The sequence below is a fragment of the Enoplosus armatus genome, chromosome 17, assembly GCF_043641665.1.
Source record: "Enoplosus armatus isolate fEnoArm2 chromosome 17, fEnoArm2.hap1, whole genome shotgun sequence".
Lineage (NCBI taxonomy): Eukaryota > Metazoa > Chordata > Actinopteri > Centrarchiformes > Enoplosidae > Enoplosus > Enoplosus armatus.
In genome coordinates this window covers 8,818,017-8,832,659 of record NC_092196.1, presented here as the reverse complement: position 1 = coordinate 8,832,659, position 14,643 = coordinate 8,818,017, and the positions used below count along the sequence as shown (strand labels likewise).

Here is a 14,643-nt window from a genome sequence, read left to right as displayed (position 1 = left end):
GGACAGAAAGACCTTCTTTTAAACTCTGCAAGTCAAACACACAGAACAAAAATAAGAAAAATAATCTCTAGTTACAATGACTGAAACACTTCACTGTGAGATAAGGGTTTCAAAGTGGTTTATATGTTGGGAACATTTTGCATTTATCAACTGACAAAAGCCCTTCTTTTGGTGCAGCTGCAAGTTTTACCTTGGATCTCACGCCTCTGATCTGATGTGTGAGGGATGATTTCTCTGTTTTCTTCAGAAAAGCAGCATTACTTGTCCCAGTGTCCTCTGAGAAAAGAACAGGGTAGGAAGCACAGAGAGGGAGGGAAGTAAAGGAACAGCTCAACAGAACATACGTTTATTTGCTTACTTGATGAAAGTTAGATGAGGAGATCAATAGAAGTGCTGGTAAGTGGACTTTGTTGCCTTTGTTTCCTCCCAGTTTATATTTACTGTACGAATATGAGAGTGGTATCAATCTTCTCATCGAACTCTCAGCAAGAGAGCGAATGAGCTTATTTCTCAAATGCCTTTAAGGTGGATCTAAACATGCATTAAATCAACCATGTGCTGACAAAACACATCAAAACAGGCAGCGCTATTCACTAAAGAAATGTTAAACGCCTGAACATGTGTATGAGTAGAAATCTGATAATTATCAATACATTTTATAATGTACACAAAGTGTCTCACCGAGGCTCCGTCCTGAGGCGTCTCTGCCTGGAGACCAGGTGGCAAACTTGAAATCTTCGCAGACTTTGTTGACATCATGACGGGGTTCCTCCTGGCTGTTCGTATAGAGGGCCTTGAGCTTCTTCTGGGCATATATTTTGTCCTGTTACACACATACACACACACACACACACACACACACACACACACACAGGTCAGTGTGAAATCAGACTGTTATTTAGTTCTGCAAAGTTCTTTTCATATAAATAACAGGTTTGAATGTGTAACTTTACAGCTGCATCCTTTACATACAGAATATGAATATACATACATCGTATGTATAGTGTTATGCAGCTTAAAGAGATTTCAGTACCATTCGAGCAATCTTCAACTCGTCCCTGAGAGAACGAGCTTCCTGTCTGAGAAACTGCATTTCTGCCTCCCTCGCCCGTAGAATCACCTGTAACATAAAGGACATCAATACAATACAATAAAGCACATGTTAGAGTTTTCAGTAAGTTATCATGATTCCATCTTTTTCTTCCTGCATTCTACATACAGTACATATATATATAACCTCAAACTGGATTCACCAAAGATAAATAATTTGCAAAGAGAGAGACGTCTAGGGGGGTTGATGATGTGGGACAAAGACAAATGTTTTCCAGACACTTACCTCCATCTCATAGAAGTTGTTTGCTTGAGGGGCAACATGTGACTGTTTCCCATTTAGTGAGAAATGTAGCTGAGACATTTCATCTGTCTCTCTCTTAAAGGATGACAGGTGGCAGAGAGAGAAGATGCATTGATCAAAATATAGATTTAGAACATTTGAATTGAATACAGAAGAAGAATTCTCAGCGACACTGAGACACCTTTGTGAAAAGAAAATGTTTATACCTGCTTCTTTTTGAGCTCCTGGTTTTCTTTCAGGTACTGCATCAAGGACTGTCTCTCATCTTGCAGCTCCTGGTTCAGCTGAGAGTTTTCCAGGCATTTCTGAGTGTGCTGAACCGACAACACCTTGAGCTCCTTATGCATCGAATGGATCTCCTTCCTGCAGTAAAGCAGCACAGATTAGATTAGTTTCACCTTAGATATTTTGTTAAAATAGTATTAATAGCAAGTAGCAAATAGGACACAGGCCCAAAGGCTAGTAATTGTCAATTAATTCTTCTTTATGGAAAGACTGACACAAATGAGACAACAAAGACAAAGTTCAATATTCCAAACGGCGACATCAGAACGGAGCTGCAAATGAATTCACCATCTGGGCTGCACTGGGTGACGGGAATATTGTGAGTGTATTTTCAAACAGCTTTGGTACTGTTATTTAATCTTGCCAATAAAGACTTGTGACGAGCAGAGTTATTATATTAGAACAGATACATATCCTAATAAGTACATGACATTCATGTGCTTCCAACAGTCTATGTGAAAAAAGAAATTTGTGATTTCATTTATTTCCCAAATTAAACATGACACCACTTTAATCCAGGATTTGCTCTTATTATGAGATGAGCTGTGACTGTGCGTGTACATTCAAGGGCAATATGAGTGTATATGTCTCCATTTGTTAGTATTTTTATGTGGCGCTCCACCAGGCATTTTATCTGCCACCTATTAGAGTTCAGTCATATATTATTTTGTTATCAGTTATCAATATTCTGTTAACTTTACTAACAGCATCAGCGAGGAGACTACAATAAGACAGGAAATTAACCTGTTGTAGGTGTGGTTTTTGCCTTGTAGTGAAGTCAAGAGGTTTCACATCAGTATACATGTGCTTCCATTTTCTCCCTGCCGTTTCTTAATATAATGCAATACAATGCAATAGCCCTGCAATAAATGCTGCAGTAATAGAGCAAACTGTTTGAGGCTGTCTGTCAGTAGCTTCAGTGTAAAAACAAACGCTGTGAAAGGACCAGCAGTCACTCACTCATGCTCGATTTGCAGTTGTGCAATGTCAGCACTCTCCCTGATGTGCTGAGACTGTCGGCTTTTCTCCAGCTCCTGTTTATGGGCTCTCCTCATTGCTACAATGGCTGTAGAAAGATATGACAACTTGCATAATTGTTTACCATTGTTACCCTAACTTTTCATGATGAACAAAAGCTTCATGTAAAGTCTTCTATTTGCTAATCTCATAAATTGCACATCTTAAAAGACATATTTGTCATTCAACTAATGCAGTTCAACCAGTCGGTTCCCACATTATTACAGGAATGTCCTTTATTCGCCATCGCTAAACTAGAGTCCATTGTTTGTCAATCAATTTAAACACTGTTACAAACAAAATTAAATTAAAAAAATGAATAAAAAGAGCGAAATTCAGTTTGTATTGACTTAATAGGCCTACAGCGCTTTTATTTTTGTATGACTTCTTCTTTACCTGCCATAGTGGCAGCTGTCTCATCCTGTAGCAGCTGGTCTTTCTCCTTCAGAAGTGCTGCCACCTCCTTTTGATGCTGCTGCTGTAGCTCACCAATCAGTTGCCTGTGTATTTCCTCCATAGCAGCGAAATCTTTATCACAGGATGCCTATGTTGGAATGTAGAAAAAGTTCTCTCTTGACATATACATGTATTTTAGTTCCAAGGCTGATCTGTAAACAAAGCTCTGAATGAGCAGAAGGTATAGTAAGAGACAGAATCTTTCTTCAGCGCTGACTTTTCTTGACACTTAGTGGAACAAATAAAGCTGTGAAATGTTGAAAATGGATTACTTGTTAAAGAGACAAAGTATATGATGAAGAAATAAGGTCTTTGTTACCTCAAGTTTTTCTAGATCTTTCTGGTAAGCCTCTCTCATGGCCGCTGCATCACCTCCCACTATTTGGTTCCCAAGCTCCTCTTTAGTTTTTCTCTCCATCACAGTCTGCTCTGGCAGGGAGGAGGTACTTTCAGTGAAAGCAGGTGCCTCGGTGTAGGTTTTGGAAGATTTGGTGTAGTAACCATGCAAGTGTTTCATCTCCACTTCATGGATCTGTTGCAGTTCCGTTATCTTCTCTTGAAACTCTGTTTCCAGTTTTTTAATCCGTTCTTCATGATAATCCTCAATTTTCCGTATGTCTTCCAGGAGTCTCTGGTTCCCAGTCTCTACAGATATTATCTTTTGCTCAGCACGCTCTAGTTCTTCTCTTAATACACTGTTGTCCTCCTGAAGCTGACATAAGGTGTGATTAAAAGCCTCCTGCCCATCCTTTAATGTGATATCCTCAGCTTGCAGTTTGTCCTGTAATACCTCACTTTGCTGCAACTCCTGCTCTAAATCCAAGTACAGCCTGTCTGACAAATAAATCAACTTTGCCTGCTCCTGCATCCAATTTAAGTCAATTGCAGAAGCATTTTCCCAGTTAGCATCCATACTACACTCTACTCCATTGCGATCAGAAATCTCCTGGCAGAGTTGGCGTAAGGATTTAGCCCGTCTTTGCAGCCGGGATATAAGTCTCTCTAACCAGTCTGGTTCTTTCTCTGCCTCTACCTTTTTGACATCAGATTCATCCTTTTCAACTAGTTTTGCAGCTCCTTCTAAACCTCTGCCCTCTCCCTGCACTTGCTCCTCATAAGGAGCCAACTCTGGGGGATTGATATCTGCCAGACCCTTCCTTTCATACTCCACTTCTTGATTATTTACTTGGGTCATGCTCTCGTATTGCTGCTGAAATTTGAAGGCAGTATGAATGAGCTCAGCTTCAGCACAGACTCTACCAATGGTTCTTTCTAAACCTTTATTTTTGTCACATTCCGCTCTCCCAGACTGAGCACTTTCTTCTGTTTTTAAGGCTATTCTTTGGGAGATTATGCTCTTGTACCTGTGTGCCACATCCCCCTCATCCTCTCTTGGTACTAAGGACAATTGTCCAATGCCATGTTGACTCTGAAGGACAGACACCATTTTTTCTACAACAAATAGTTCCCTCATTAAACACTTCCCAACACTTTCCATGCCATCCTCTGAGGGTATTGTATCAGTGAGTTTACCTTTATCACTAGGGTTGCTCTCTGCTTCAGCGAATGTCTCATCATTGAGGATTTTGTCCTCTCCTTTGCTGGCTTTATGTGATTCATGTTGTTGTTTCTCCGCATCTTTCTCTCCTTGCTGAAGGCAGGCAGCAACGGTGGATAGTTGCCTCTCAAAGTCTGTAATATTAATCGGAGTGGCTTGAAGCCTCTCTCTGCAGGCTTGTATGATGTTCAGTGCAACCTGAAACCTACCAACCAACATCCTGCAGCGGTTTTCTGTGTCCTGGGCGAAGAGCTGGCTCTGCTTGGCCTGATTGTGAAGCAGCAGACTGAGGTGCTGAGCTGTGGCTCGGCTCCGAGTGAGCTCTGAGCAAAGGTGAGGGTCCTGGCAGCTGACGTGACTCTGGTGTTCCTCCAGTCTTTGCATGATGTCCCTTAGCTTCTCCTCTGTTGCATAAAGCTTGGTTTCAAGTATGTGGATCACAGACATAAACCTCTCTCGGTCATCTCCTGCAGTGACGACGCACTGGTGTGATGAGTCAATGGAGCGAGTTCTTGCATGTTCAATGGCATTTGTGCTGTTAGACAACTGCCCACAGTCATTTACACTGAGAAGATCAGTTGTCTGATGTTGTCTCTCATGAGTAAACTCTGAGGATTCATCCTTCATCTGAGAAGAGCCACAGGTGCAAACTTTCAACACCTCATTCAGCTTTACTTCTGTCTCCTCCAGGCAATTACCTAAGACTTCCATCTTCAGCAAAACTTCACTCAGCTCTTGCTCCTTCCTGTCCAGGAGTCTCTCGTAGCCTTCTCGTATGTCCTGTGTTTCAGTCTCCTTTTGCTGCACCTTCCCCAAGGCCAGCTGTAGTTCCTCACAAACTCTCTCATATGAGTGCTCAATGTTATAGTAGTGTGTCTCTTCTGTTTTCAAGCGGCTTTGCAGCCTACTCACTTCCCCATCTGCCTCAAATAGCTGGTTCTGCAGCTCTTGACAGCGACGGTCGAGCTGCTCTCGTTCCTCTTGAAGTTTCTGCATAGCAGATACCGTACATGCTAGCTCCTCTTGAAGCTGTTGTTGAGCCTCCTCTATTTCCCTGGCCCAGGTCTGAGTCTTATTCAGGTTCCCCACCTGCTGTTCAGCCCTGTCCAGTTGCTCCTGAAGGTCCTGTGAGTGTTGTTCTGCCTGTGCAAGGCTAGCAGTCAAGCTCCTCCGTTCTCTGTCCTGACTTGCTTGCAGAAGCATGAGGTGCTTCTGCAGGCGAGTCTCTTTTTGAGCCTGTGCTTCCTCATTAGCAAGAAGTTGAGTCGTCACCTCTTGGAGATGTTTCTTTAAGCAATCAGCCTCCTGCTGGAGACTGTGGTAACTCTGCAACTCCTGCCGCAGCTGTGTCAAGCGCAACTCAGCCTCCCTCCTCTGCTCCTCACTGGCCCTCAGCTGGGACTTCAGGGAGGCCACACAACCCTCCCACTCCATCTGCTGCTCGTGAACCCTCCGGCGATCTTGCTCTAGATGGGCTTGTGCGAGCGCTGTGGCATCACCTGTGACCAGTAACTGCGCTTGTTGAGCTAAGAGATCTACTCTTCGCCGTAGTTCAGCTTCTCTGGCTTCCTCCTGACTCTTCTTTTGAGCCTCCAGCTCAAAGCGGAGGTCATGGTTCATCTTCTGCAGTCGCTGTAAAGCCAATGCTTGTTCCGAGGGGTTTGAAAGAAGATCCGTCTACAGGACCACAGTGAGCTTTAATTAGGGCAAACTGTGCTTTGCACACCGATATTTTAATATAGAATATGCAACTTTACTTGTTCTGTGTTACTACATTAATTATAGTGTACTTGTACAAGTGTGGGTGACTTTTTTTGCAGTTACCCAAGGACTCCATAAATAAATCTGAAAGCAAAACCTTATTCTCGCATATCCTTTCTTGCCTTTTATCGGTCAAACAATTATGTGCAATATGGTAGGGGGCATGAGTGCATCGCCTTCAAACTGACTAGTGCAACTAAATATAGTGAATATTTATATGTTTGAGTGTCTTCTGCGTTACCCTTTCCCTTGAATGACTATCTCTCTCTTGTTGTAGCTCATCCTGCAGATTCCTGTTGAGCTGCTGGAGTCGAGACAGTTCCTTCTGTGTTTGTTCCAGCTGTAGAGAAATAGTAACAAACTGTCATACAAAACAGGTACTCATGTTTGTATGTATTCAGATGAACATGCTTAAATACATGTCTGCACTTCTGATTCTTACAGCATTTCTTACAAGATTGAGTAGCTTGTTATTTCCTGTTTCTGACACCTCTAGTTTGCTGTAAAAAAGATGTGAGTGTTTGTGGAATCTCACCTCTTTGACAAGTTGCCCAGTTTGCTGCTCACAAGGCAGTTTTTCTTTCACTTTTATACACTCATGGGTGATGTTTATTGACCCTTGTTGCTCCTCACTCTGGGCTGTGGTTTTAACTTGCTGCTCAATTTCACGCCGCATGTTTGAATGTTCATCAAAACACTCATTTGACAGTATCGTTGTGGAAGCAGAGCTGTCACTTCCAGCTCCTTCGACACTCGAGGATGCATCTGTCACACCTGGTGCACAGAAGGTTATACACAGAAATACATTTAGTACAATGTGGTATGTAATGTCACAACATGTAGTCATGTAACACTCCCACTGTGCCTGTTCCCCTATGGGGAAAATTCCAATTTAAATTATTTAAAAAACTAATCTGTGATGACATTTTTCTCATTTGTCTCAGATTGTTCAATGACTCACCATGCTCTGTGGCTGCAACAAGAAGCGTACATTGATGACAAGGAGCGCCATCATCCTCCTCCACCTGCCTTGGGGGTGCAGAGGGGGTGGAGGGTGAGATGGGAGAGGACAGATGAGAGGAGGAGATCATAGACGATGCAGAGCTTTCATCAGCAGAACTCTGCTCTCTCTCTGGCTGCAGTGCCTCTTCTTCCTGCTGTTGATGTGTTTCCTCTGCACAGTCACTGGTTTGGTGCTGTGATTTCTGTTGAGTCTTCTGCTCTGAAAGGGGGCTGTGAGAAATGCAAAAGAAAGTCAGGAGTAGAACCTTCTTTAGACTATACACAAAGGGTATTTTTTTTAGTATGTTAAATCCACTAACAGCCATAAAACGTCTTCAGTCCTAAAGGCAGATCCCATGTGATGAAAGAGTGGAATACATTTTCTCTGCAAATTCGTCAATCATGCAGCACTTTTAGAAATAAAGCAACTCTGTTTACCTTGTGACGTCAGGTGTCAGACTGGGCCTCACATTCTTTAACACTGCTTGGATCCAGTTGTGTCTCATCCCAGAGGTCATTGCACAGAGCGTGTACACTCCGTCTCTGGTCTATGGAAACAGAAATATCATTCATTACACATCTTAAAGTGAATGGTAGTAGATGTATTGGCTTTAAAGGCTGCTTTCCAGTTGTTTATGATCATTACCATCTTGTTTATCTAATATGTTGGTTGACCCTCACTGTTGGGTAATATCGAAGAAGCCTGACTACTGCTAAACACCTCTCTTTACTAAAAAAGTTTTTTAATTCATATGTTTAGTGATAAAATGTATGTTTTATTTTTCAAATATAATATGTTGTAAAGAAGACTTAGATGTGCATAGAGTGGTGAGTAGATAATGGATTGTAACTGGTATGTACAATAAGAAAACAGGAACATTGGTTTATGTTAAATATGACAGTATATATTATACTGTAAAACAACAGTAGTTAAGAATATCAGTAGTTAAGATTTGCTTTGGTTCCACTCATTTTGGCAAACATACAAGAGGAATTTATTTTTAACTTTTGAAGCTACTGCTTCAAGTAATCCTTCCACTTTTCACAACAAAACACTGTGTGAGCATTCAGATGACAACAATATAGTTCTTCACTTAAGCAACTGCCACGTAGAGAATTGCAGATAAGTATTTATCATATCACAGAAAGTAAGCAGCTTTGCCTTCAGATCCAGTGAAATCCAGCTAAGATTGCATAGATGCAGAGAAATAAATAATTCACAAAATAAAGGGGGAAACATAAGTAGTGGGGTTTGCGGAAAAAACTCATCAAAAATGCACCGCTACAACAGAAAAGAGGACATCACTCCTCCAACACAAAGGAGCCCGCTTGAAAAAGTCACGTGATTCCGGAGAGGGTGCAGCAAGTCATGGTACTTGATCTTGGGACGATGGAGATTTGTTTATGTGGATCCCTACTCCAGATATTTAAGACTGTAATACAACAACATAAGCCTGCATAATTTCCCCCCACAAAGTCCATCCATACGAGGTCCACACCAGACAGTCTATGCGGACTGAAACATTCCTGGCAGAAAAGCTGAATACAGTCACAAATTAGATTCTGGTCCATTCTTTTCCAGCAACGCAATGCTAAAAGATCCTTGATTCTGATTGGTTAGGTACGGCAACATAGTATTTGGCCTACCTGCCTGTGTAGCAGCTGAATAACTTTATTTTATTGCTCTAAAAATGTAATGAGCCATTAATATGTGGGTACAATGAAATCATCAGCCTTCATGGTAATGGACTACATGCAATATTCATTTCTTCAACTGTAAATTTGAGCAAGTATTGAACTCACATGAATTTGAAAACCACAGTTCTTCTGAGCTGGGTAGTCTGTGATGTCAAAACATGTGGACAAGTTTATCTCACCGTCCACATCAGCTGCCTGAAATAAACAATCAGGGAACAAGACAGCTTAGGGCAAATATCTGTCACATAAACCCATGTTCAGACAGTCACTCACAGTTAATGTTGAGCAGTGTCACATGTCTGATGTCACATTTGAAGAGTTCATGTTTTGTTTACCTATTTAAGTGTGCTAGGATCAATCTTCACATACTAACAGACATATGAGCTTCTTCTTGAACTATAAAGTTACTTTTATTTTTTCATTTTACAAAGCAGGGTACCAGCGCACCTCCTCAGCTATTGGATCTTTGAAGAACCTCAGGATTTGGTCAGTCAGGACAAACCAGTGTTTCTGCCACTACAGGAGACATATTCACATTCAGAGCAGAACAAGATTATTAGCTTGTCAGACCTGTAGCCATGCCACTGCTCCTCAAATTTTAAGTGACAGTGAATTGAACAATTCACCTGTCCAGATGCATCCTGCCGCATCATCCATCCTTTCTTAAAGTTGAGGAGGTCAGGCTGCAGAAGAAGCAAAGCATCTTATGTGCCATACCAAAGAAATACTGTATATCACAATCATAGCTAGTGTTGAGTATAAACAAGGTATATCTATTGCTTCATTGATGAACATCATCATTCATTTTTCAAATGTGATAATATCTGGCTTTAAACACTATCACAACCAAAATAGTCAGCAGGCTCAAACATGCTGAGGGCTGTACATAACTCCACTACATGCAGGCATTCATTAGTAAAAGAGCCAGTATTTGCGATAGAACGTAAGCAAAATCTTAAACTTTTGTGAGAATGTGTCATGATCAGACTCACAATAGCAGAGGCTTCAACATCCCTGCACTTGAGAGATTTGAGCCGGCGGTAACGAGGGAGGGACGAGCGCTTCAACTCCTGGCACACAAAAGAGGGTTCAATTGAAGCTGAGGTAAGTAATGAGGAGCAGCAATTAGAATTGTTCTTGCATGCGCCTTGTAAAGTATGTGATTCCTAATTCACTTCAGAATAGATTTAGATAATAGATAATTCCTTATCTTTGTACTTTTTTAATCTGTGATAATTTTGAGTTCAATACCCCAATGACTTCCACTCCATTAAGCTCTCTGATTCACATATTTAGTTTTGGAGGAAATTCCTAAATAATTTTATGAATTTGTCATTATTTGTGGCATGAAAAAACATGCAAATTGCCAAGGTGTGAAAAGGGAAAGAAACATTGGCCACACAACACACTAACCAACAAGGCCTCATCCTCAAGTGCACTGGCACACATGTACGTAGAAACACAGAAATACAGAAGCAAATCTTTGTCATGGCTCCAGTCAATGGGAACTTCATCAGTCAGAGAGGGACACACAATAGCACACTATTTTTTTGACCTTCTCTTCTATTTATTACAAACAAATCTCTAGAATTGTCTTGATTATCATATTTAAATTTGCAATTGCCTACATTAGTTTATAAAGTTAAACTTTCACGCAGTATTCATATTCTGTGGTCTTAAGGCCCTCCTTGGACGTCTTTCACTTCCCACACTATCAGGTCCTCCACCAGCACTAATTTAAATACATGCCTGTCAGAGGAGCATGGAGCACATAGAGATATGCATATTGATGTACCATGTCTCTGATACTCGAGAAAAGCATGAATTTGGTTTCACTCACGTGATGTAAGGTCAATTATAATATAAATTGCAGTGCAATAACAGATATTTGTTCTTTCACAATAGATAACTGAACAGAATCAGCAACACAGTGTTGGATAAGACAGTTTGATATGCACAGAAGAGACAATATCATTTAAGTAAATGGTGAAGATGCCCAAGATGTGGCATGCCTTCAGTGACCAGCAAGAAACCACTGCGCTCATACACTCCAATCTGATGTGGATTTAGTGCTTCACTTGGCTCTTAACTCAACAATATTTTTGATAAGCAGAACAAGAGAGGTGAGATTATTAAGATCACTGCAGTGTCCACCTTTATATGGAGGGACAACACGAATCTGTTCCAATCAACTATGCAAGATGATAGAGAACAATTCATATATGTCTATAATATGCTGATTGGTACAGAGAGACAAAAGCAGAAAGCCGTCTGGACGTCTCTGGCTAGGACAGCCTTAAGACCAGCATCAGCATATATAGAAAACTGTTTTAAAATGTAAAACTAAAAGTACCTCTTTCTTTACTTTGTTGCAGTGAGGATGGCATTCAGTGGCGGAAACCAAAGAGGAGGAAGACTCTGGAGGCTCAGAGGAGCAGTTTGTTTTCATTTTCTCAGTATCATCACCATGACACTGGTCTTTATTATCCCTTTAATGATGAAAACATAAATAGATTGAATAAACCGGTTATTATATTGAAAAATAGCACAATAACAGTATTTTACAGAGCAACCATAAAAACAAAATCCAGGAGTATCTGCAGTTCTTTAAAAAACTTGAAAACAACAACAGACCTGATTTTCTCCTCAGAGGAGGACAGCTGGACAGAATTCAGGGCTTTCTTTTCTGAGGTTTGTCCTTTTTTAACTTGTGAACTTGGAACTGCATGGTCTGAATCTGTTTCAGAGACAGCAGTAAAGAAACAATTTGAGAAGCTTCTTTACTGATATTTATCATTATCTTCTTACAAAATCATTTTTTAAATGTAACAACGTCTTTGTTGTGGTGCAATTTAAGAAAAACCTACATAAAAAGCATAATAAAATGAGCAACCACATTTAGATTTTTAGAAATATATAGGCTGACTGTAATAGAAATTAATTAATTTGGATAAATATTCTGTAAATAATCCTTAAGGACTAGGAAAAAATCCCACATGAATGACATTACCATCTCCAGTGGATCTTTGGTGGAGTCTGTTGAGAGAGCGGCTGCTTCTCATGAACGGAGCAGCAATGAGAGAGGAGGTGTGGAGGGACGAAAAGCTCCGGCTGCTGCAGAGGCGGAGAGCTGGTCTGGCCGGGCGAGAGGCTTCTCTGGTACCCTGGTGGCCCACACAGCCTTGGTGGCTGAGGCTGCCTCTTTTCAAAGTGCCACCAGCCCTACTGCCACTAGCAGACGAGTCACTCCCTCTGCTGCTGAGGCTGCTGCTCCTTCCATAACCAACATTGGCTTTAGACGTACTGCTTCCAGCCTGTTTACCTCCACTAGACAAAGGAGCTGTTAATGCTGCTGGTTCCTTTGGGAGAAAAAGAGAACAAGAGCAGACGCTAATTCTCTAAGATAATTATTCACAAAAAGACAGTTCTGTGTGGTTTTCAGTTTGGAGGATGATGATATTTAGAGTCAAACATCACACCTACTGCTCACCCCCATCCCTACGTGGACTCTTTGACACATACAATCCAATCACCACTGGAGAAAACCTTTTAATCCTCACAAGAGCTCTTAATTTGCTTAAGTACCATCTGACCAACACTGTGATCGTGGGCAAACACACACACACACACACACACACACACACACACACACACACACACACACACACACACACATTTAACTTAATCACACTTGAGCATTGGAAAGCCACCAGACATAGGCGGTCTATTCCAGTCTCTGGAGATGCAGCCTCACCAACTGCAGAGGCAATCAATCTGTGGCCGGACCACAAGACAGAGAAATCAATTACAGGAGGCTCGAAGAGTCCTGACTTAGCGACTTGTGCAGGTTGTAACTGCGCTGACTTGATCTTCTGCCATTAATGGCTTCATAACTCAAACCAAATGCAAGCACGACTAGCAAAAACATGCAGCCACTCTGAAGAAATTGTGTCCATGTTAAGTGAACAACACAGAACATTGTTATAATTTTAAACACTTTTATATACATAGTTGGCATTAGCTATACTGCTAGAGGAAGGTAGAGTTGTTAGATGCTGTACTTCAACACTTGTAAAACCAGATAACAATAAGATATTTGCCAGTGAGCTTCAAAAATAATTAAAAAGGGAATCAATGATTTTTATCTCATTACTGATAAAAAACAAACAAACAGCAAACCAGACTGAGCCTCACACTGGGTTTTTTTCCACAAAAAAGTTTGGATTGGATCATTTAGTCTTTATTCTCCCTTGTCTCAGTTCTGTCTTTCAAAGGTTGTATTTTAATTATATTGAAAAGACATGTAATTTTAACAACAGCCGTACATGTTTTGCGCTTTTGTTCAAATATTGTTTATCATGATAAAATGTGCTCTATATCCACACCAACACAGCTGAGCAACAATCCTGGTATACAGGGGAAACACACATTTTTCTCAAAGAATGAAAGTGTAAAGTAAGTCATATTTTAAGTCACGTGTTACCTAATCCTTATGACATTTCATATCTCTGAGAAGCTCCTTATTCAGACAAAATTCAATGCTTAAGGTCACAAGCATCATTAAACTACCAAACCAGCATCTCTGAATGTCTGTTGAACGTGACACATACCTTCTTCTCTGTCTTCTTCTTGGTCTTAGAGTTCACCAGGGTCTCATGCCACCTGCTATAGATAAGATTAAGAATAAATCATCCTGTCATCCTGCACATTCATAAAACAATTATTTAGCGGGGGTCACAATGTTATCATCATATTTTATTTGGCATTTATTTTTCAAGTATATATTTATAGAAAGCAATAAAATAACTATCGCAACAATATTTAGCTGCTTATGGCCCTGCTTGGGAAGCTGTGATTACTTCACAGGAGATGAAGGGGCCTTTTACACATAGTAAATTAGCGCCAAGAGTTAGCAGGACGGTGCCAAGAAACATTAACATGATTTCACAGCCATGTGAGTGTAATGTAGAGACTGCGTAAAGAGCAGGGATTGAAAAACATTTTAATCTATACCACATCCGTCTCTCGCACATCAAGCAAGAGAGAATTCACAGCCAGTAAAGTGATCACATGTAGAAACACAAAGTACCAGGTAAATAGTACATAAGAAACAACAAACTTTTGTCCATAGAGAATTGAACATTTTCGCTGTTCCTTCTCATTATGATGTTATTCATGTGGTGTATTACTCTGTTTAATCTGTTTTTATTTTAACTAATTCATCTCCTTTCAGAAAAATAGCATAAAAGCTATAGTTTCTATGTTATACAGGAACTGACTTACCTTGGCTTCATAGACATAATTTTCAGCTGTACAATGACTATTAAGATAAACGAGAGAACTTCTGGCTGATATTGTTATCCATCTGCAAAAGAGGAGCTCTCCTTCTCACTATGGCAAAAACCAGAGCGTACAAAATCACAAACAGGTCTATACAACAGTGTCCCAAAGAAACACACACACACACACACACACACACACACACACACACACACACAATCCCATACAGAGT

At 40.7% G+C, this 14,643-nt stretch overlaps 1 protein-coding gene across 1 annotated transcript; it reads right to left on the bottom strand.

Moving 5' to 3' along the window:
• Positions 1-1,015: 1,015 nt before the first annotated feature.
• Positions 1,016-14,431, bottom strand: LOC139299937 (trichohyalin). The gene is made up of 15 exons (XM_070922891.1): positions 14,415-14,431; positions 13,742-13,793; positions 10,124-10,201; positions 9,758-9,814; positions 9,579-9,647; positions 9,237-9,326; positions 7,872-7,981; positions 7,423-7,664; positions 6,967-7,205; positions 6,673-6,771; positions 3,432-6,347; positions 3,053-3,200; positions 2,600-2,705; positions 1,561-1,717; positions 1,016-1,120 (listed from the first exon to the last, which is right to left on the bottom strand). Exons 1-15 carry the CDS (start codon positions 14,429-14,431, stop codon positions 1,016-1,018), a joined length of 4,485 nt encoding a protein of 1,494 aa, XP_070778992.1.
• Between the last annotated feature and the right edge of the window lie 212 nt (positions 14,432-14,643).